This window comes from Quercus lobata, chromosome 3 (genome assembly GCF_001633185.2).
Source record: "Quercus lobata isolate SW786 chromosome 3, ValleyOak3.0 Primary Assembly, whole genome shotgun sequence".
Lineage (NCBI taxonomy): Eukaryota > Viridiplantae > Streptophyta > Magnoliopsida > Fagales > Fagaceae > Quercus > Quercus lobata.
This window is the reverse complement of record NC_044906.1, coordinates 49,033,311-49,057,568: the sequence shown is the minus strand read 5'-3', so window position 1 is coordinate 49,057,568 and position 24,258 is coordinate 49,033,311. Positions and strand designations below refer to the sequence as shown.

Genomic DNA, 24,258 nt, shown 5'->3' with positions numbered 1-24,258 from the left:
ATGAAACATGTAATATTATGAAGTAATATTAAAATGAGATAAATACAAATATTATGAAGTAATATATTACTATAATTATAATGTGCTCTTACATTTGGTTTAATAAGTATTACAAAAGACCTAGTAAATAGAATAAATATACAATTGTGCTTACATCTTCAAGCTTTATCCAATGCTTTTCAAGAATGTATTTCCTCCCTTTCTTAGGCTCTTCTCTTTTCTCAACTTCTTCAAGCTACTTAATTTTTTGCCAATTTTTTTTTTTTAAAGAAATAGTTTACTAATATATACCCTAAAAGCATACTTTAGTAAAACCCAATTTGTAATATCTCTAACAATATTTTTGTTACGCATATCTCATCTCAAGTACCGAAGTACCTAACATTTGACAACAAATTTTTTTTTTTTCATTTTTTATAACTAACGGTTTTTCACCTACACTCATTCTTTGTTGCTTTCAGGTTTTATTTATTTTCTTAATCTTCATATTATCTCCTCCACATGCTCTCTTCCAATATGTACTTACATTTCAAAATTTACAAAATAAAAGTCTAGGTAGTTGGCTCTTTTTACCTTTCGTCATTCATAACGTGATAACCCAAAGCAAAACTCAAAAACCAATAGAGAGAAGCGGTAACCAACAAAGAAAGATTTGATAGAAAAATTGAAGAAGATCGAGAGTAGAGGAACACACAGAGACCACGATGAAAAAATTTATTGCAAAGCTCACAAGAAACAACAGAGATGAAGAGAAGAGACCAAGATACAAAAAGAGAAGCATTAGATTGGCAGAGTTGGGATAATTCTAAGGAAGTATTTCTAGCTTCTGAATTTGTCGAAGAGTTAAGAAGTTATCAAAGAGCATAAGAGACGTTGGATTGAAAAAACTCGGGTTTTTCAAAGCTTTTGTGTCTGTGGGTCTTTAGATGCGATGCAATGCTTTGTTGTTGGTTTGCTGTGGGTCTGATTGAGGAGGAGCTAGTAGAGGAAGGCAGGGAAGAGATGGCAGAGCATCGCGAAAGGGAAAGGCAGAGCATTGGGTTTTAGAAAACTTTTATTACGTTTTTCTTTTTTATGTTTTTTTTTAATATTGTGCTAATGTGGAAATTTGTGGGAGTTTCAAAAGTTTCGGTTATATATATATATAGATAAATCAACACATTTTAAAATTTTATTACAATAAAAATGAACTTGAAGATGTAGTAGGTAATTATTTCTATAAATATTTTTTGTTGCAATAGCTGTTGTGGTTATAAACATTTTTCCTTGTGGTGGTTATATTAATAAATATTTGTAAAGTATATATTTTGATATATCCTCTCAACAAGATGGGTGATCGAACTCATAAGTCTGTGGTGCTCTTAAGTTTGATCATCCTAATAAAATGGCCACCATGTATCGAAAGGGAGTAGCATTTAGACTCCACACATTCATTGGTTGGTCATAAAAGCCATTATCACTTTTAAAGATTGTGATTGGCTTATTGCCCTTGATTGCATCTATTTAGACACAAAGTCTCACAAGCTTGTATGCCGCACACCCTACGAGATGTTGTGGTGCACTGCAACATGTTGTGATTTTCCATAGCATTTGGTTTTGTTCCATGCCAAATTTGTTGTAATTTCATGTATTTATTTCTTTATATTTTTGTAGGATTTTGTATATATGAATTTGTAGGAATTTATTTACTAGTGGATCATTTTTGGCTTGGAGGGCCACAGAGGGTTTTTACATCAAGTTCTTTGATTTTTCTCTTCAATAACAAATCAGATGTTATTTTGGGTTTGATATTTTTTTTCTCTACCACCCTTCCCTTTACATTATAGCATTGCATTTTTTTGTTCATCCATGCAATTGTTTGGTAGTTTGGTTGATTAATCTGTTTTTTTTTTTTTTTAGAGGAAATGATAGTAGACTTTATTAATTAAAAAAAAATATACATACAATGGGAAAGAGAAATAGGGACATATGCCCTCCTTTTTCTCTTTTGTATCACTAGCATATGCTAAAGAAATACGGTTACATTGTAACAAAGAAAAATTCGAATGCCCAGAAAACCGGAAAAAAATGCCAAACAAAACCTTCTTGATTTACGTAAGTTTCGCATTAATTATGATTAGCTTAAAATTAATTAAGCTGTAATTAAATTTTTGGGGCGGGGGAGGTCTTAATAAGCATCTAGTAATTAGACTAGTGCGCACTTTCACATCATAAGCAAAATGTCATTGGTAAATATTGTAATGCAATTAAGTGTAGAACTCGGCATGACTTTTGTAGTGAAAATAAAGCGAAACTTTGATAAAAATTTCTTCTGAAGTAATTTTTAACATTTTCTCAAAAAGAAGTAATATTTAACATTTTTTTTAATAAAAAAAAGTTTAAACAATACTCATCAAACAACAATATATATTAAATGGTTCTAATTAATATTTCTTGTTATATTTTTAATTTGAAAAAATAAAGTTTAATAGGGTCATTTGCCAACAGAGTTGGATAAAATCGACTAAGTTTTACAAAGTGAAGGATTAAATTGATAAAATTAAACCTTAAGAACTAATTTCATAATTGGAGTAAAAATCAAGAGTCTAAATTAAATTCTGGCCTTAGAAATAACATAGTAGAAATATAAGGTATCGAATCCTATAGCCAAATAAATCTCACTTAGCCAAACAAGATAAATGAATTTAACCCTCTATGTATAACCAAACAGCCCCAACCTTTATCACTCTTTCACCACGTTAACACTGTATTGCTACCTCTCTCTCTCTATCTCTCCTATTGCAACCAACCACCTCTCACTGATGGTCCATCCCGTTTCTTCTCCTTCTTCTTCCTCACCAATCCCCTCTCTTTTGTCTTCCAGCTTCACCTGCTACTCTCAGTGTTGTCATGGAGTGGTAACATGAAGGATGCGTTTCTCATCCCATGCATTGACAAACCCATCATTCATGTTGCCATTCCTCAAAGGTGATCGAGTGGAGAAAGAGAGGGGATCAATGAGGAAAAGAAAAATTATGGGTTAATGGTGAGAGGTGGTTGGTACTTGGTAGCGACAAGAATAAGAGGCAAGGATGTCGGTTTGTGGCTAGATTGTCACAATTGGTGGATATTGGTAGAGGTTTTGGATTCTTTGGTTACAAGAATAAAGCTAGATTTGTTTGTATTGTTACTAATACGTGAGATTTGTTTGGCCACAGGTTTGATTAATATCTCATATTATAGATGTTTTATTTTTAATTAGATTCTTTTTTTTTTTTTTTGGGTAGAACATTTATTTAATTAGTTGGTGCTTTGTTATTGGACAACCTATTCGGCTGTTCATATTGTAGGAATCGTAGGATTAATGATTGCAAGTGAATGTGATATACTCCTATCCTCTTCTTTCATGATCATCTTCCCCGTCCAAGTTTAGGATTAAAGGCATATATAAGTAAGTATAGGGTTTCAATCTTAAGCTTACAAATTTGTTAATTTGACAAATGATTTTTAATTCTCTGAATAAAGGAGGGTCAACAACCAATAAATGTTATTGTAAATAGTCACAAGTCACAACAACTTCGTTAATAATATTAAAAGAACTTTTTTTTTTTTTTTAAACAAATATTAAAAGAACTAAAATGTGAATGATCTTGAAAATATTTACTCGAAGAAAAAAGTAAAAGAAAAAAAGAAAAGAGAGATGTGGTTTGGGAGAAAGATAAAAATAGACTGGCAAAAGTAGACTTGACTTGATAACCCAACTCGAACTCGAAGAAACATACCTGACCTAAATTCGAGAGATTCAAGATAAAAACGGGTTGACCCTTGACTCGTGACTCGACTCGTTTTTTAAACTTTAAAAAAAGGAAAAAGAAAAAAAGACCATATAAGCTAGCAAATCACTCCAAAATTTGAAACCTTGTAAAGATAACATGACATCAAGGTAATGATTATGTTGAATCAAATAGTAGCCACCAAATGACCACAATACACAAGGCAACTGGATTCAAATTAAATTAAACTTATAATATAAATTTTGATAGTATTAAGTAGCTTAGATTGAAACATCTTTTTTTTTAGAAATAGTTTCAACCTACGTGCTAAAAGGCTCAAAGCATTGGTCTAAATCGGTGATACATGTACTTGATGCCCCACCCAAGAAAGAGACCCAAGCTCTAGTAGCCCTACTAGATCCTCCAAATCATTCCCGCAGGAGGTTTGGACCCATTTTTCTCTAATCCTTCATAAAATGATTCATTCTCTTCATAAAAAAAGGAAGTAGAACAAATAAATATTTCTTTTTCGATTCATCCCTGGAGTTAAATACCTCATTCAAGAATTGTTTTTGATCCAATCTACAAGAATCAATAGAAAAGTTATATCCTGATAGAAATTCAATATCTTTATTTTTGCCTACGCAAATAAATTTTTTTTTTTCCACAGGGGATCGTGATGTCTTTCTACGAAATTGCAGGTCTCTTTATTAGCCCTTATTTGTAGAGCACAATTTTGTGGAATGTAGGTAGTGGTTATGATCGGTTAGATAGAAAAGAAGGAATAGTGTGTATTTTTCGCAAATTTTTCTATAATAAAACTCAAGATCTTTTTCATTGTTAGTCTCACTCTCATTTGCTATAAGTGAACTAGCATCTCTTTCACCATCATCAAGTAGAACAAAGTTAGTATTTGAGAGGAAGAGAGCCGAATGAATGCGCTGTTGTCGCCCTAGAATGCCAATAGAGTTATGGGCACTTATTGTTCTCCTCCCTCCCCCCCCCCCCCCTCTTATATATGTTAAATTTATGGATTTTTTTTTAATGTAAAAAACTTTTTAAAACAAAACCATGTCATTTTTGGGAACTTAACGACAAATCACCTAACTTTTATGGAGATGATATTATTAGTAAACTTTGAACTATATAAAATTAAGAATCTTTGTATTATTTAAATTTTATTTTTTAGTTTTTTTTTTTAATTTAGTATTTTTTTTTTGTTCATTTTTTTTATTTGCATGTAAAAAATATAGGTTGACTAGTAACCCAATTTGCTTGCTCATTTAGGATGACCCATGTTTGAAGTTTGAACCGAACTTGATTAACTTGACCTGAAACCACTTGCTAAGTCCAAAAATAATGGAATAGAATGAAAATAAAATAAAGACAAAGTTTGACTACAAACTTAGTTGTAGTCTAAGCATATCTCTCACTCAAAAAATTAACATTGTTACATATTTTAAAAATCTAAACTGTTAAATTATATGTTCTTTATGTTCATAATACACATGTTAAATTTTTTATCAATCGAATTTTATTTACTATTCGATTCATAAACTTATTTTTTATGCACAATTTTAGACCATAAAAATTTGAAATTTAAACATTTGATTAATTATATAACTATTAATTTTTTATCTTCTGGAAATTTTACAAGCATGAAGTATTCAAGAAGAAAATGTAATCTAGGGGTGTCAATTCGTGTTCGCGGGTCAGGTTTATGTCGTATTGAGCCATAAGTACTCTGCTATATGGGTTGACCCGAACCCGACCTGTTTAGTAAACGTGTCAAGAATCCTCAACCCTAACCCAACCCGTTTATTAAACAGGTTGACCCAACCCAACACGTTTAACATGTTTAATTAATAAGTCATGTAAAAGTTAATACAAATAACCTGTTATTTAGGGCCATTTGTGGAAGTCCAGGCAAATAGAAAAGCCCAATAATGAGGGCTACAAAGAATTGACAAGATAAATAGCAAAACACCCATTAGGCCCAAGCGGCAGGAATAATAGATCACAGGCCCAACAAATAAATAAATGGGTCTTGAAGAGGCAAGCAGGCTCAAAGAGGTCAGGAAAGAAAGAAATAGCATCCCATGGGCAGTGTATGAGGTAGAAAAGTGAGAAAGGGCCACCGCAGGCCCAATGCAATGCAAACTAAGAGAGTAAGGGGTTTATGGCAGACCCATGAACCCAAAAAATAAGAATAAGGTTATTAGGCCGGGGAAGCCCAATGAAGTTAGTAAAAAGCCCATGGGAGTGTGGAATTAGCAAATGGGCCGAGGAAGCCCAAAGAAAGCAATCGGGCCATGGATGCCCAAAGGGACATAGGAGCCCATGAGTAAAAGCAAAACAGTACCCATAACAGGCCACTGAGAAAAGGGATGAACGGCTGGCCCAAAAAGAGGTCCAGTAGGATTAAATTATTACGGCAGGAATAACAGTTCAACGTAGCAGGCAATAAAGAAAATCAAAAGTGGTCTTAAGAAATGTAAAGCCCATCATCATACGAAACCTAGCTCCTGAATGGAGCGGGAAACCAAAGAGAAGCCCACATGAAGGGTCAGGAAACGCAGACGGAGAGTCTCCAGATCACGGTAGATGCATGAGCAGCAGGCAGACTCTTGGACATATCTGAAAGGGAACCACGCGCAAGGCCTAGGCACCACCAGCCTGTACCCAGCCAATATAGGACATGGTGGGGCCATGGGCCAGAGGTAAGAGATAAATGGGGTATGGTTTGGTGGTGGGGAGAGGGGAAAAGATCTATTTTGCGGCTCCTGCCCAAGCCCTTTTGGGAGGTACGTCCTGCTGGGATGACAGACCACCCAAAAGAGGCAAGTTTGAGGGGGAACCGTTGGGTGCATGCCTTGAGAGTGGAGAGAGAAAGCACTTATACCGTGGCAAGAAAGAAGTGTTGCGGTAGAGGGAGAAATGAAACCTGCCTCTGTCTGGCAAGAGTGAGTGGCACACACCTCTGGTGGTCGGCAAGTACGCCCAGACCAGACAGAGGCGGTTAAGGGGAAAAATGGTAAAACCTTGGTCATGACAGGCACTATAAAAAGGCTCTTGCCGTGCCCTGTAAAGGGGATCGAAAAACAGAGCATTTTTACAGAGTGAAAAGAAAAACAGAGTAAGAAGAAAAGAAAAAAGATAAGAAAGAAAACAGAGAAGAAAAGAAAGGAAACTAAGGAAGAAGGAGAGTTAGTTCAATGGGCATGCACCAATAGATCAGTTTCCCTCTCTCCCCCTTCAAATCTTACTTTCTTTCCAAAAACGTAAACAAGGACTTTTTTCTTTTGGGTAATAACCATTCAGGTCCGACTCCCTCATAGCCATTAATCCCCACGGCAGGATCTCTTTCCTAGGGGATTATTCGCATTGAAAAGAGGCGTTCTCTCCTCTTTGGCTTTGTTCCAGCAGACTAAGCTTAAAACTTAATTTATGCCCTTTTGTTTAGCTCGTATTATTTTCTTCACTTTCTCTGTGATTGACATTATCATGACTGTAATCATGTTTTATAAGTAGGGATTATATAGCCATTTGTTTAAATAGACAAGAATATTCTGTTTATTATTATTATTATCATATCTGCCTGCCGTAACTCGTTTGCAAAAGTTCTGCTTGTCATAAGTTTACTCCTGGCAAACAAGGCATAAGTTTGTGCACAAACCGGCCCAAGTTGAGTTACAATTGGACCGGCCCTAACTCCCTTACTTAGAAATATTCGGGCCCATCACCGCAGGAGGCAGCCCAGCCCATTACCGCAGGAGGCAGCCCAAGCCCAATACACCAAACACAGAAAAGGCCCCTACACCTGTTTACTAACCTGTTTGATTAATAGGTCACATATGACCTAAATAATCTATTATCAATTTCTATATATCTAAAATTAAAATATAATTACAACCATAAATATAGTAATAAACATATAATTACAACAAAAAATTAAGCAATAATAACAAAATTTAATACCTTTATTATCTAAACGGGTTAAACAGGTCAGATGGGTTCACATGTTGAACACGAACACGACCCGTTAATTAAACGGGTCAGTCGTGTCGACCCGAATATGACCCAAATCCATTTAGCCTCAACCCATGACCTGTTTATAAATAGGTTAGTCATGTCGGGTTCGCGGGTCGTGTCAAATTTTGCCACCCCTAATGTAATCTAATGATAGATTTGTCAAAATTCATATTCAATAAAAATATATTGAGCAAAATTCCAATCTTAAGCTACAACCAAGTTTGTTACTTGTTGGCTTCTCAGAAAAAGAGAAAAAGTTTGTAACTTGTTGTCAAACTTTGTTCATAAAAGAATGAATGAAAATCATTACCTTTTAAGTTCATTTTTAATCTCTCCACAATAAGCGAATAGATTACCTTTTAATAGATTTTTATCTGAATCCTCTATGATGCTCACTTTTCATAAAAATAGAAAGGAAAAAAGGTATGCTGATACAACAATTAAAGAAACTATTTATGTGTAATTTGAGTTGTGTTATTTGTTTAAATAATACACATATATGATCTTATTAATTGTCACAAACATGTTAGCAAAAAGTTAACGGATGTTGTAAAACCATTAGTTCATAAAATATTTGTAAATTTTTTTTATGAGAAAAGTTAAAAGTAATTAATTTTTTTTATGACTTTTAATATTTTCTATAAAAATAGTGTCTAAACTTTTTAAAAATAGTTAATTAACAATAAGCGTAAGTACGCCGATTAACGAACCCAATATTTAATTCAACATCATTTTTAATTTTATAATCTGGCCTTCTATAGTTCTATTACTAAAGTAATAAAGTTCCATGTTTTTAATATTTATTTTTCTTTTTAAATTCAAGACAGAACAGCTTGACTTGTTTATCAGCCTATGAGATGGACTTGTTATCAAACCGGCAAAACAAACTCAGCTTTCAGTAACCCCCATAGATATGTACATGTTTGCTGCAATTTCCTCACGAAAAATGCACCTTCTCTGTTTCTTCAAGCAATTCCACTCTGTATTCCCTATCAATCCCTACCTGTAAACTTCCATTTTTTATTCAGTCTCATAAGTCTAAACTCTAAGAAACCTCCTCAACTACCACCCATACGACATTCCAACCATATACTCTTTCTTCATTTATACACCCTTTTCCTCCTCTTTGAGACAAAAACCCACAAGACCCATTTCCATTTTCTCCATTTCTGGTCTCAGAGATTGCTTTGCAGTTAGCAAAATGAGGATTTGCATATGGGTTTTTCCTGTCCTTATCGTTTGTGGTCTTGTTTGTAGGATTAATGCTGACCAGACTGCCCGTACTGAGCGAATTTCAGGTGATTTTACTTGTTTGAAGTTTTCTTGATTGATTTAAGTGGAATTCTAAGCTGTTCTCATGTGCTCAATTTATGCATTAGCTCTTTATGTTATCCATTGGAGTTTGTTGCCAGTGACATGGCAATTTGGTCCGGGCTTTTGCTGTTTCTATGTTTCTACTATAGGTTCAAGCGTTGAAACTTGGTAATTTTGCACTTCTGCTCTACTGGGATTTTGGCATTTGTAATATGTAACGTTCGAAATGGGGTGTATGTATGATTGATTACATTGGCGATGTGTTAGTTCAACACTAGTTAGTGATATATCTTTTGGGGTTCTTGTTTAATGATCAGTGAGATTTATGGGCTTATGGAATATCTTTTCCTTTCAAATGGAACTGGTATTTCAGCTTGAATATGATTGTTCGTACCAGTATGATTGTATTTTTTATTTATTTATTCAGTGTCAGTTATTAAGGATTAGATATTTTTGACGGAAACTAGACCTTTGATTCTTGGGGAAAATTGAATTATAGAAGCACGTTGTCTTAGAATGGTTTTCAGTAGCTTCCATTCTTTAACATTTCCGAGTGTGGTTTTTATATTTATTACTATTTTTTTACTCATCAAAAGTCTTGAGAATCTGGTTAAGAATGAATGTCATGTACTAGATTTTTGCTTCATATCAATCACACGTGTCATGATTATACACATTGGACTTCACTCTGCTGTTGGCAGAAGGTGATTTGGACCAAGGCAATTAGCAGAAGTGCATATTAGTTATAGGCAGATCATATAGCACTTTCTGCCTTCACTGACTAAGAAGAACATCATGTTTTCACACATGCTCATTGCATAGCTTGGGTATTAGTTAAGATTGAGATTAATTATTTGAGATGTGATATGTTTGATTTTCCTTCAAAGCAGATTTCTAAGAAAAAGTTTGTTAACCCAACATTTTTTTTTTTTTGCTGAACTCATTAACAATGATTGTGTCTTCACATTGTCGTCCTAAGTCTTAGATCAAACTGATCCATTGACTCAACTTGTTTTCACTGGACTGATAAATATTTAAGAGAAAAGATACAGAAATTTTATTTGAATTCTAGCTGCTGGACACTGTTTATAAGGGCGTGCCAACTCTAATTTGATCAATTTTGATGCTCTAGCCCACTGTGGCCATGTTGCTTGATAAACCCAAAAACTGATACTTTTGAACATGTATATTGTAGGCATACATAGCTTCTTTTCTGTTAGTCTTGATTGTAGAATGACTGGCAAATTGTGATTTGAGCTTATTTTGGTGAAGCATCCAAAAGAATAAGTCTAAATTTAGTAGAGCAGGTTGACTCAGTTGGACTTTGAAGCATGAATCTTAGCTTTGGTTGGTCTTAATGATGCAGGAAGTGCTGGTGATGTCTTGGATGATGATCCAACAGGAAGGTTGAAAGTTTATGTATATGAGCTTCCGAGCAAATACAACAAGAAGCTTCTTCAGAAGGACCCAAGATGTCTGAATCATATGTTTGCCGCCGAGATCTATATGCATAGGTTCCTCTTATCCAGTCCTGTTCGAACCCTCAACCCTGAAGAAGCGGATTGGTTTTATACCCCGATATACATCACTTGTGACCTTACACCAACTGGCTTGCCATTGCCCTTCAAGTCTCCACGGATGATGAGAAGTGCAATACAGCTCATCTCTTCAAAGTGGCCTTATTGGAATCGTACAGAAGGGGCTGATCACTTCTTTGTTGTGCCCCATGACTTTGGAGCCTGCTTTCATTATCAGGTTAGAAACTTTATTTGAATGGACCAAAGATGTGGCTGGATATAAGGTTGCTATCTTTGTTGGGAATCCTCTCCAGGTTCATAATAGACATGGAAGATAGATAAGCATTGTTGAGTTGGTCAAGTGAGAAATTATGCAAAATTATTTGATTGGATATAATATTCAACTTATTTTCTTAGTACTGTAGCTTAGGTTATGTCATGTCAGCTTTGGCATCAATCTTCCACTTCCATTAGGTCATCAATCTTGTAGCCTAGACTTTGTCATTTCACAGAAAGGAAGGTGTCTGGATATCCCTTGGCTTTCTAAGTGAAACATTGAAATGTTTTTCTTTGAATTATGAATTAGAAAGGTGAAATGAAGGGTGAGGAAACCTACAATACTCATTTTAGAGAGGAAGAGACTGGTCATATTTCATAAACTCATTTAAGAATAGATCAGTTATTGCATATTTCAAATCATCTAAGTAGCTTTCAACTCATTATGCCATGACCATAGCTGGGTCTACCCTTGCTCTTGTTGGGGCTAGTATGGCTTTGGTAACATGATATCAGGTTTTGTAGTGGGTATGCAAGATTATTGTTGTAACATAACAATCAAAACACACCTGTTCTTATATTTAAGGCCATGACTCCTCCACTCTCCTTGTGGGGTACGCTGCTGTTATTTGCATGCAAAATCATCTTAAATTGCAGGATTGCACATACTGATCATGATTAATGTAAGGTTCACTTCCGGTTTGTACTGTGTAGGAAGAGAAAGCTATTGAACGGGGCATTCTTCCATTACTCCAGCGTGCTACATTGGTTCAGACTTTTGGACAACGGAACCACGTGTGCCTAAATGAAGGTTCAATCACTATTCCTCCATACGCTCCCCCTCAGAAAATGCAAGCACACTTGATTCCCCAAGAGACTCCACGGTCCATCTTTGTCTACTTCCGTGGCTTGTTCTATGATGTTAACAATGACCCCGAAGGTGGTTATTATGCTAGGTATGCTCCTACTGAACTTTTAAAAGTAGTTTGTCACAATTGGGTCTGAAAACTTTGGTCAGGCGTACTTTCTTTATCAATGATAACCATTCTAAGCTACCTAAGTATTACAACAAATATGTGAGATATCCTTTTAAGAGTTCACAAAGAAATGGATTATTAGAATAAAATGGGAATGGAATTTAAAGTAACCTTGTTTTGGAGTAATATAAGGAATGGAAAGAATCAGTTTATGACAACATTACCATTATGCCCTCCTTATATAAATTAAATTTTTTAATATTTTTATATTATTAACGGCAATTTGAGAAGAAAATAATTTTCTTAACCAAATAAACATTTTAATTATGTTGATATTATATTATTATAATTTTTTTGAGAGAAATATATTATTATAATATTGTAATATAATATAAAATTTTATTTTTAAGTATTGCCATCATAATTGTTTTTATTTAATGTAGTAATTTTTATATATTATTTTTAAGTGATATATTATAATATTTATTTTTATTTACTATAATATTATTTAATATAATAATGATGAGAACGAAGAGGGAGGATGTACTAATATGCGTAGGGGTATGTGAGAACGTATTATTGGAGTTAATATAAGGTTACTTAAACCTTCATTCCATTTTCTCCTAATCACCCCATTTATAGAGGGAATCAGTTTTGGCATTTTAAGGGAAGGGAATGGAATGGGCATTCCTTCCGGGTTGTAAATGAATTGACCTATTTATGAACAACTTAGGTTCAGCTTGGGAAAAAGCTTGTATATGTTCATTTATTTAGCAAACAAGTCTAGCTCAAGCCTAGGTCTAGGGCTGTAATGGTTTTTTATTTATTTATTTTTAATGCTATAAGAAGACATGGTGTCCTAATTTGGATTTGGGTTCAGCTTTAATCTCAAATGTGATAACCTTATGTAGCATCTCTGAAGTTTTTGGGTCAATCATGTCCTGACGCTTTCATTTAACTGCAGAGGTGCAAGGGCAGCAGTTTGGGAGAACTTCAAAGACAATGCACTTTTTGACATCTCAACTGACCATCCAACCACCTATTATGAAGACATGCAAAGAGCTATATTTTGTTTGTGCCCTCTGGGATGGGCTCCATGGAGTCCTAGGCTTGTTGAAGCAGTGGTATTTGGTTGTATTCCTATCATTATAGCAGACGATATTGTTTTACCCTTTGCTGATGCTATCCCATGGGAAGAAATTGGAGTGTTTGTGGCAGAAGAAGATGTCCCTAACCTGGATACAATTCTTACATCTATACCACCAGAAGTGATTCTAAGGAAGCAGAGATTGCTTGCAAACCCTTCAATGAAATCGGCAATGATGTTCCCACAACCTACACAACCTGGGGATGCTTTCCATCAGATACTGAATGGACTGGCTCGCAAGTTGCCTCATAAAAAGAACATTTACTTAAAGTCTGGTGAAAAGCTTTTGAATTGGACTGCTGGACCTGTAGGGGACTTGAAACCTTGGTAATAGAAATGGTTTAGCATTGTATTATGTTCACTGATTCTTCACAGTCCTGTGCTGTATCAAATTGAGAAAAGTGTTGACCTATACCAGAAATGTAATTTTTCCCTTTTTGGGAACTGTAATTTTGTAAAAATGGTACTTTCTGGAAATTCCTGAAGGTAATGTGTATTTTGCCATGTCCAGCAGCTAATTCAAAATTTTGCATTTTGGTTTCAAGTACTGATTAATGATTGGTGGACTAATTTCTTGATAAGTTAAATGACTCGTTGATGTTATCCAAAAAAAAAAAAATGACTCGTTTACTCATCAGTGTCATGTGACTTTTGGTACGCAATCCTCTATATTTCCAATAAAACAAATGGAGGGGATGTTGATGCAACAAGTTTGCAATGGCAAACACTGAGAAATTATATATTTTGCGAGAGCCAAATCATTTGCTATAAATTTTGTTCCTATGATCCTTTACACTGTCGAAGTTGCATGCAGCTACTTAAGATGGCTGTCCCTTAAGTTATCGCAAGGGTCGACTTAATGGGGTCAAGAAACCTGACTCTTTTTTTTGTTTTTTGGGAGAAGAAGCAACCTGACATATTGATCAGATAACTAGGGTCGGAATAATTGGGTCAAGTAACTTAACATATTGATTTGGATAGGCCAAAACTAGCAGTTTTTCATACAATCTTAAATTGGCCATTTGACTTTTTACATGATTTTATAATAATAATTTTATAGAGTAGCCAAAAAAAATAAAAAAATAAAAAATAAAGTGTGAACTTTTATTTTTCTTGCTAAGTTTCTATATTAAATAGCCCAAAAGGTGCAAGCGATAGTTCAAGTAATAATATTCTTCGTATAAAAAAATAAAAAAAAAAGTGTAAGTTCATGTTTGTGGCTCAAATCCTACCTCCTAATATATGGTATTCATGGTATCATTTTCAATAAGTATAACAGGTTCATGTATTCTTATTTTTTATTAAAAAAAAAAAGAAAAAGAAAAAGAAAGGGTAAAACAGGTTCACGCTCACCCCGACACTATTGGCTCAAGTGGTATTTTTGGGCAAAAATGGCCCATTAGCATTAATTTTTGAAATATTTAGCAACAGAGCACTGTTTCGGAAATAATTAGGGAAATACCACTTTTTCCGAAAACGCCGCTATAGGGCCCGAAAACGTCACTATAGGGCTTAAAAAACGCCACTATAGGGCCCCTTGAACCTGTTATGGGGACTTAAAAAAAAATTTGCAGGAAAACGCCGCTATAGGGCCCAAAAACGTCACTATAGGGCTTAAAAACGCCACTATAGGGCCCCTTGAAAACTGTTATGGGACTTACAAAAAAATTTTGCAGGAAAACGCCGCTATAGGGCCCAAAAACGTCACTATAGGGCTTAGAAACGCCACTATAGGGCCCCTTGAACCTGTTATGGGACTTATAAAAAAAATTTTCAGGAAAACGCCGCTATAGGCCCGAAAAAGTGGTAGATTGCTATATAGTTCGGAAACAGTGTTTCTGAGCAAATTATTTCCAAAATTGATGGTAATGGGCCATTTTTGCCGGTATTTTTGACTCTGCCCAAGCCCAAAGAGTTCGATCGCGGGCTAATCCCTTTAAAATCTTATTATTGTAGCAAACAAAAAGAAAAAAGAATATTCATATTCTTGCCAAAGCAAAAGGCTGCTAAGATCTTAACAATGTTCCATGTTCCGAGAATAAATTTATATACAGAACTTAGATCCAAGCAGTACCTTGCGGTGCTGAGTTTTTATAAGTAAGAGGGCTGTTTGTTCTGACCAAAAAATGTTGTCTAACTCTTATAGACCTTTAGCTAAGCTTCAATCCGTATTTATATTAAATTATTAATTACTAGTAACAATATTAACAAATGCGGCCCCAACCACTCCAACCGTGCTTCTTTCTTTTCCAAACTTTCAATGACAAGTAGACTGCAAGACCCAATTTATGATGGATGGGTGTACCTGAAGGTCCCGTGTACATATTTTTCAAGTTAGAACAAGAGTTAGACTTGCATATATGCCCCCCATTGGCACAAGCTCAACACTCTACATTATCCTATTTATGGAAAGCTTATATTAGAGTTCTGAAGATCTAAACATTTTAATTGAGTGAATCTACCACGAGGGACACTTAAATATTTGTGCTGCTCTTTAAACCGCACAGTTATGTGACAAATGAAGCTGGCGCTTCAAACAATGCTCATAATTAAGGTCTGTTTAGGATCCGCTTATTTTGTTGAAACTGAAAACTTTTTGCTGAAAGTACTGTAGATAAAGGTAAAAGTTATCTAAAATAGTATAGTAAGACGCATGAATAGTATCAAAAAGTGCAATAGAGTCTATAAATAATAGTAAAAATAAGCTAAATAGTGAAAGAAAAATGCTAACGGATGCCTTTAGGGTATTGGTTAACGATTCATTTAAAGAAAGTTTTTACAAGAAAAGAAAAAAAAAAGTAATTAATGTAAAATAGTAAAATAAGCTGACTTTTTAATTTTTGTCAAACACACACTTATTATCCAATTCAAACTCCCCTTTTGCAAATAGCTGATTTCAACCTAAAAAATATATATGAATTTTTATTAATTCTATTGATAAATTATTTTGTCATCAAATAAGGAACCTAAAATAAATGCCATTGGTTTCAAATCTATTGAATCTATCAAAAACAAAACATTATGTAATTACAAAGTTTTAAACAATAAAAAAAAAGGGATATTTTCACATCTGCACCAAACCCAAGGCTTCATATGTTGAAGTATTCAGCTGTGTTTGTTCATTCATAAAAAAGTGTGAAGTCGACTAAAGATAGAAATTGCTTTTTCAAATTAAAAAGAACAGAAATTTTCTTTTAATTATGCATATTATCTTAGCATCTTGAGATTTTTTTTTTTTTTTTTTTTTTTTTTTTTTTTTTTGTGGGGGTGGGGAGGAGGGTTAAATATTCATTGTAATTTTATATGGGCATGATTAAAATTGTAAACCTTATTTACTAAGGGTGCATTTGTTTCGCCTGAAACCGGTTTCAGGAAATTATTTTACACCCTTGTGGGTGTTTGGTACCTACGGAAAATACAGTCAACATAAAATATGGTGCACGGTCAACGGAAAATAACCCCCTAAAGAGTGTAAAATCGTTTACACTCTTATCTTAACTTCAATGAGTTTCCGGAAAACACACTCGAAGAGAGAGAGTGAGAGCACACTCCACCTGAAGTGATTCCCAAGCACATCCTCGCCGGTCAGATCGCCGTCCTCGTCCCCTCCACGTGGACTCACACACCCGAAGACAAAGAGAGAGCTAGAAGGGAAAGTGAAGAAGACAACCCAACCTTTGCCGATCTGATTACGCCATAAGTTCATGCCTTAGCCTCACCGAACCGTCATCGTCTTCGCCACAGATCTACACCGCCAATCAAGGAAGCTTTCTCTTCTCTCTTCCTCTCTCTTTCCCTCTGACCAACCAAAGCCGAGAAGTTATCAAACCCACCCACAATCTCTGATCTACAACCCAATCTTGTCGCCGTCGCCTCCTTCAGACCCACCTGCCGATCTCACCGCTATTAGACCCACCCGCCCATCTCGCCTTCTTTAGACCCACTCACCGATCTATCTCTCCCTCTCTCACGATCGGCCCTAATTTGAGAAAGATTGAATTTTTTTTGGTTATGTTTTATTGTTGATTTGGTTTATATATTCAAATTTTCTATTATAATATTTGTTTGGAAGTTGAGAAAATGTGAGAAAATGTATTTTCTAGAGAATTTTCAGATACATAACCAAACACTTTAAAATATTTTCCAACATATTTTTTGTAATGGGACCAAACACTTGAAATCATTTTCATTTCCGAAAAATATTTTCACTTGAAAATATTTTACACCTTGAAATCATTTTACATTGAACTAAACGCAGCCTAAGAAAAAATTGTTTGAAGGGCCACATGAAGCCACTAAATATGGGATTATACACAGATTTACAGGCACTCCCTCAGCCTTAGGTAGGTTAAGCCATAACCCAGAGCCTAACTTTAATATTCTCTAAATTTTTATGTGGTGGGGAACAATAGTCTTGCAACCAAACTAATGTCATGTTGTTGTCTTGGAGAATTTGAACTCAAGATGTACCCCCACAACAAGACCCAAAACTATCAGCGATGGCTTTGGGTGGTGGCTAGTTGAGACCTGTAATACAAAGTAGCATGGCAAATTTGGACTTGAACCATCAACTCACTAGAACTATATATATACATGAGTTGAGGGATTGGCTGGTAAAAAATGGGTTAACTTGAACTTGGTTCATTAAAGGGGGATCCAAACATATCAATAAGTTTTTTTTTTTCTTTTTTTTGAGTAACAACATATCAATAAGTTCAATATATATTTTATTGCTATTTATTATCTTTTATTCTTACAGAGTTACAGGTCCTCATTTAATTAATTTTAAAATTTATCTAAGGGTAAATTACAACAACCTCACTTAAGATTTAAGGCAATGACACTTCTTCAATTCAAAAGCTTTAGTCAAAAATAACATTCAACCCCAATGGCCAACCTTGACTTAACATTGTTAATAGTTTGAATTTTTTGTCGACTGACAGACTCTAGGTTAAACAAATCACTCCTATATTTCCCTTACTAACATAACCTTGGTAAGATGATTTCAATTTTTTTTGTTGATTTTGGTGCTTTTGTAGTTGCATATATATTAAAATGCTATGAAGGTCAATTTCCTCTAAATGTAAGACTTCGCCTTTAATTGATTGTAATAAATTGTGTTAATCTTGTGACTTGAATAAATTGAGTTACAATGTTCTTAGCTTCATTTGGATATAATTTGATGAAGTTATTTTGATTTTTAATAGTTGCAAGTAGCTTTAATTGTTGATATTTTTATGACTTTTCATGTTACTAAATAATCAATCAATCATTCCAACAAAAAAAAAATCAAACAATCTCTTCTAAAAAAAAAAAAAAAAATCAAACAATTACTTTTAATGTTAAAAAAAAAAAAAAAAAAAAAGTAAAAAACCAAGATGGGGGAACCGGGAGGTACTTAAGGATCAACCAAGCCCGTCATGGGTCTTGGATGGGTCGTTCAAGTTTAGATAATTTTGACCCAAATCTCATTGGGTTGAACTCAAACCCTACCTGCTGTCCCATTACTCCTGTTATAATCGTACTAACATTGATACATTATTATACAGAAACAGAACAGAACAAACTTTCTTTCTCTTTCTAAGTTTCAACTTTAGGTCTTACGTGCACAGTCACATCCATTCTTCAAAGAACTCTTGTACCATTCTGTCTTCGTCTTTTTATCCAACAAAAAATAGTGTCTTCTTCTGCCCCTGATATAAATTCTTCAGATTTTTACACTCTTGTAAAACTTGGTGAGGCATGCCTCAATTTTAGAGATTGAAAATGCAATATAAAGTTATTATAAGTAGTTAGAGTTCTCTAATAATTAAATTGAGGCATGCTGGGTTAAAGGACAAGCTAGGTTTTCAAAGAAAAGAATATACTTATATGCGAAACAAACAATTCTTAGTTTCTTACATGAGTCATTTCCTTTGGTATATGAAAGCTAATATAAAATTACTATAACTTGAGATAAAATGTTTCATTTTCCAAAATTACTATAATTTCTCTTTCTCTATTCTTCCCCCCTTTTTTTTAAAAAAAAAAATGTTCTAGTTCCTAATTTTTCCACCTTTCAAGATCATGTATCAGCCTCAACTAAATTGTTAATTAACATCCTCACTAGTCTTATTTAGAGTAACAACACTTGTTCTTATCCTACCACAGAAGTGCAAAAGTTTTTTTTCTCCCTTTTTAATGTTAAAAACTTAAAATCTTCTTTCAAGGCCTTAAGAGAATACTAATATCTAAATATTAAGTAATAATCTTAATGCAAATAGAAGGGATTACATAACGAGTTCAAATTATAATTTTCTTTTTGAAATAATTGTCAACATAATTATTATTTTTTGTTTTTTTTTTTTTTGGTGAACCTGTCAAAATATTAACTGGAACCCAATAAAATGGCAACAGGTCCCCTAAAAAAAAAAAAAAAAAAAAGGTGATGGAGAGTGACCGGGGTGGGCTGAAGGTATGAGGCAAATTGGCAACCGTCTAGGGCTTCCTATGAAAAAAGGCCCCCAAATTTTAACAAATAAACATATCTACCAATGAGAGTATTAATTAAACTCCAAATATTAGCCAATAAATAAAAATAATTTTTTTTTATCAAAGAAAAACTAGAAAAAGAAGATTATTTTCATTGGATGTGGCAATGACTTGAGTTTTCTCAGTTTTAGTGTATAATTCATTAATATCCCCCACACAAATACTGTTTGTAGTTTTGAATCAATAAATATATATTTTAAAAGAAAAAAATATATCAAAAGTTAAATAAATTTTTTATTAGAATTTAAAATATAAGAATAGTCTTCACTTAAAGTAGCCCACAATGCTTTAAGTCAGCCATTAGAATAACTCTATGTGTTTGTTTGAAAATAATTTATCTAACTTTTTATTAAAAAAAATTATTAAAAATATACTAAAATATATTTGTACTTTAAAAAAATAAAATAAAAAAACATAAAATTTTAAAAAATTATACCTAAAAGATAAAAGCTAGCCGACTGTAAACGGATGATAAAGTTGCAAAATTAGCAGATTTATCTAATTTTATAGAAAGAAATTACGAGGTCAGCAATGAGATGAGAGTCACATGTACAAAAAGTCACAAAGAAAACAAAACAAAACAAAACTCACCAAATGTTCTCACCTTATTAACATTAATGATTAAACAGCCACCTCTCACAAAGTCACAATCTCTACCTGCCCGTTTGGTCAAATAGAGAGCTGATTTTGCTGACACGGATCAAGGGGGTAAAACTTGAACCAACCAAACCAAGCAAAAAACCATATATAGTCCTAGGTACATGTCCATTATCATCGTTTGTATCATAGCGTAATATATAATTATAAACACACGCAAAACGCTCTCTCTCACCTTCACCTACCCTCTGTGTCTGTGTTGCGTTTGATCCTCCATGGCTACTATTTCCAGGCTCTCAACTCCGAGCCAAGCCGCCTCTGTATCCTCTACGTTGAAACCCAGATCTGCACAGCCTAAGATCTTGATTGGTTTCTACAGGAGCAGTGATTTCAACGCCAAAGTTTCGTCTTCCAAATTAGCCGTGAGGAGCAACCCAGCTTTGAGGGGCCCTTTGGTGTATGTTTGCTCTTTTGTTTGTTATTTTCTTAGCTGGTAATATTGTTATCGTGGGTTTTTTGTGCATGTCTTTGTGGCGATTGTGATTTGAAACTTTTATTATGGTAATGATCTGATTTACAATCATATTGTGCATATTTTGGAATTTGACAGTCACCCATTTTTTTTCAATTCATTTTTTCAAGGGAAAATGAGTTGGGATCTTTGATTTACTATTAGAACAAAAGAGGGTTCTTTGTTATTCTCCTGAAAGGTGACATTTTTTAGACATACTAAGAGTGACAATCTCCATCTGTTTGTTTAATGTCTCAAACTTTCGACGTGCACTCTATTTGTGGACTGGTTGCTCTTCTGGTTCAATAAATTTATAAATATTGATTTCCTTTCAAGTTCTGCGAGAATTCTGAATGATTACCTGCTTACGATGCATAATATGTACCATTCAAAATGCATCATCTGTAAGGCTTAATTCTGTATGCGCTCATGGTTCTCGATTACTAGATATCATCCAAATATTGATACTCAGCGTTACATAATATTTTGACATTAATTCTATATTAGGTTCGTTAGTTTTTGAAATCTTAGATTGCTATAAATTTTTTTTTTTTTTGGATGTATTTGTAATCTGTGGTTGTTGCATGGTAGTCCTCTTAATCTTGAATTGTAAACTTTGGATTCTTATATATTAGTTGTTCTTACAGTGTCAAGTGTTCCAATGCTGATGGAAATGGAACTCCAGTGAAGAGAACAGTTCTTCATGATCTCTATGAGAAGGAAGGGCAGAGTCCATGGTATGATAACCTCTGCCGGCCTGTTACAGATCTGCTTCCTTTAATTGCAAGTGGTGTTAGAGGTGTTACTAGCAACCCAGCGGTAATTATGCACATATTATTAATATTAAAACTTTTCTCTTTTTTCTTTGGGGAGGGGGGTGGGGATGAAACAATGAAGATCAGTTATACTCATAGAATTGTATCTAAAGATGCTTTTTATGCAGTTTTAATTTATCACTTCTAATCCCATGTAACTAATTTTTAATATACATGATCGCAGATCTTCCAGAAAGCAATATCATCTTCAAATGCTTACAATGACCAATTCAGGTAGTGTGTGTGTGTGGCGTGATGTATGCATAACTCTTACCGGTGTGCTGGTTGCTGCTGACTTCGGATATCTGGAAATTAGATGTGCTTTTCTTTGATTATTGTCATTCCAGCAGGTAGTTTATGTGGCTATAAATCCAACCTTGAATTACTTGAATCTGCAGGGAACTTGTTCAATCAGGAAAAGACATTGAAGCTGCATACTGGGAACTTGTGGTGAAGGACATTCAAGATGCATGCAAACTTTTTGAGCCAATTTATGATCAAACAAATGCTGCCGATGGTTATGTTTCTGTTGAAGTGTCCCCCAGACTTGCGGACGAGACTAAAGGGACTGTAGATGCTGCAAAATGGCTCCATAAAGTGGTTGATCGGCGCAACGTTTACATCAAGATTCCTGCTACAGCTGCATGCGTTCCCTCTATTAAGGATGTTATTTCACTTGGCATAAGCGTGAATGTGACAGTAAGTAGTAGTTCATTCTACACATTCATGCTTAGCTTAAAAGAAACTCTACAGCATTTAGTAGACTTTGGTAGTTTTGCTTTATGTGATCTTGGATTGTATTTGGCTATATCCCTCACTTCTCTATGTCTATAGTGTACTATTGGACCATCACTTGTAATAGATTATGATTACAAAGTGATTGTAGTATTCTAGGTTTATTTGGCCATTACTAAGTGAGGTAGTCTTTGTAAGGAATATCATGATCTCCTTGATTGACAAAGCTTTCCTAGGCATGATGAAAATGGAATATTTACAGCATTTTGTCATTTTGGTTATGTGACAGATAAAGTGGTAGTATTATGAACTCGTATCATAATTTTCTAAGTTTGATTTGATTTCCATTTGGTACCATTCTAACCGTCTCCTTCTGTTGTGTTTGCACAGCTCATATTCTCTCTTTCTAGATATGAAGCAGTCATTGATGCTTACTTGGATGGTCTTGAAGCTTCTGGCTTAAATGACCTCTCCAAAGTAACCAGTGTTGCTTCCTTCTTTGTCAGTCGAGTAGATACCCTCATTGACAAGAAGCTTGAGAAGATTGGAACCCCAGAGGCCCTTGATCTTCGAGGAAAGGTAACTAGATTGTGAATTCTATTTTTCCTGTGGGGGAATTAGAAACCTAGAATTTAGAGATTTGCTAATGACATGGCTAATCACTGCTTTTCAGGCTGCAGTTGCTCAAGCAGCCTTGGCATACAAGCTCTACCAGAAGAAATTCTCTGGTCCAAGATGGGAAGCTCTGGTGAAAAAAGGTGCCAAGAAGCAGAGGCTGCTGTGGGCCTCAACCAGTGTTAAGAACCCTGCCTACCCTGACACCTTATATGTTGCTCCTCTCATTGGACCTGACACGGTGAGCCAACACATCTATCATACCTCAATTTTGTTATATGCTTATGGCCTTATAGCCTTCGATGAAAATTAGAATGGAAGTTTATGATTTTCAAACTCAATTTTGTTAAATTAAAAAGTCATCTTCTTCATATTTGTTGTCATTTTTCTGTGTAGGTGTCAACCATGCCTGACCAAGCTCTTCAAGCATTTATTGATCATGGTGCTGTTTCAAGGACAATTGATTCAAATGTATCTGAGGCTGAAGGCGTTTACAGTGCACTTGAAAAATTGGGCATTGACTGGAGCGATGTTGGCACCCAGCTTGAACTTGAAGGTGTGGATTCCTTTAAGAAAAGTTTTGACAGCCTGCTCGATACCCTGCAAGAGAAGGCGAACTCTCTTAAATTAGTCAGCCTGTGAGCGTCATGGTTGCTTATTTGGGGCGATGCAAAGTTAATAAAACCCGTGGGGTGCTCAATCCTGCTGTAAATGTAGTTGATGAATGCACTATAAGACGATAAGGATGTATTTTGTACGAGTACGTTTATTATGTGAGGTTTGATTGCATCATTTTCTGATTTGTAAAGATTAGTAATGATCTATAAAATGTTTCAGTGTTTTGGGGGAAGTATTTTGTGAAAGTTACTGGTGCTGATAATCTCTCCTCTTTCCTCAATCAAGAAGTTACTTCGATTAGGTGGCCCAGGAGAATGAGGGTCTGATTCAGTGACTCCTGCATTTGCCCAAGAGAACCTAGCTTGTTTACCTACCAACAGGATTTGGACGTGTTATTTAATGAAGCTTATTGAATGGTTAATTGTGTACTAAAACTACATTAAGGACATAATAATCCTGCTCCTGGTGATTCTTTCAAAGAATCCTTGAACATTAACTAGGTCTAATTTGTAAACTGTTATCAGTATGGATAGAGTCTACCTTCAAACCAGTTTAGAGAAAAACTATTTCAACCCATTCAAATGTACTTTTAGTCATGTGTCCATGTTTTAAAATAATTTAATGAGTTATTTGATTTAATACACATGAAATATTTTTTAAAAATTGCCACATATAAATTGGATGAGATTTTTTTGAAGCCAGTTTGGAAAAATAAAACATTGTTCGTTATGTATGGGGAAAAGAAGATTAATATTGAGTAGATTGGTGCCCTTTTGTTAGTTTTGTTTCGGTGGAGGCTAGCCATAGCTTGCCGCCTTAGG

The 24,258-nt window shown here is 34.6% G+C and overlaps 2 protein-coding genes across 2 annotated transcripts; both read left to right on the top strand.

Moving 5' to 3' along the window:
* Window positions 1-8,628: 8,628 nt before the first annotated feature.
* Window positions 8,629-13,559, top strand: LOC115982024 (probable beta-1,4-xylosyltransferase IRX10). The gene is made up of 4 exons (XM_031104495.1): window positions 8,629-9,082; window positions 10,465-10,853; window positions 11,606-11,847; window positions 12,833-13,559. The coding sequence occupies exons 1-4, from the start codon at window positions 8,986-8,988 to the stop codon at window positions 13,344-13,346; spliced, it is 1,242 nt and encodes a 413-aa protein (XP_030960355.1). The 5' UTR covers window positions 8,629-8,985; the 3' UTR covers window positions 13,347-13,559.
* A 6,690-nt stretch (window positions 13,560-20,249) lies between these two features.
* LOC115982023 (transaldolase) lies at window positions 20,250-23,682 on the top strand. Its single transcript, XM_031104493.1, has 7 exons — window positions 20,250-20,600; window positions 21,302-21,473; window positions 21,654-21,703; window positions 21,868-22,168; window positions 22,595-22,783; window positions 22,878-23,060; window positions 23,216-23,682. The coding sequence occupies exons 1-7, from the start codon at window positions 20,419-20,421 to the stop codon at window positions 23,459-23,461; spliced, it is 1,323 nt and encodes a 440-aa protein (XP_030960353.1). The 5' UTR covers window positions 20,250-20,418; the 3' UTR covers window positions 23,462-23,682.
* The last annotated feature ends 576 nt before the right edge of the window (window positions 23,683-24,258 follow it).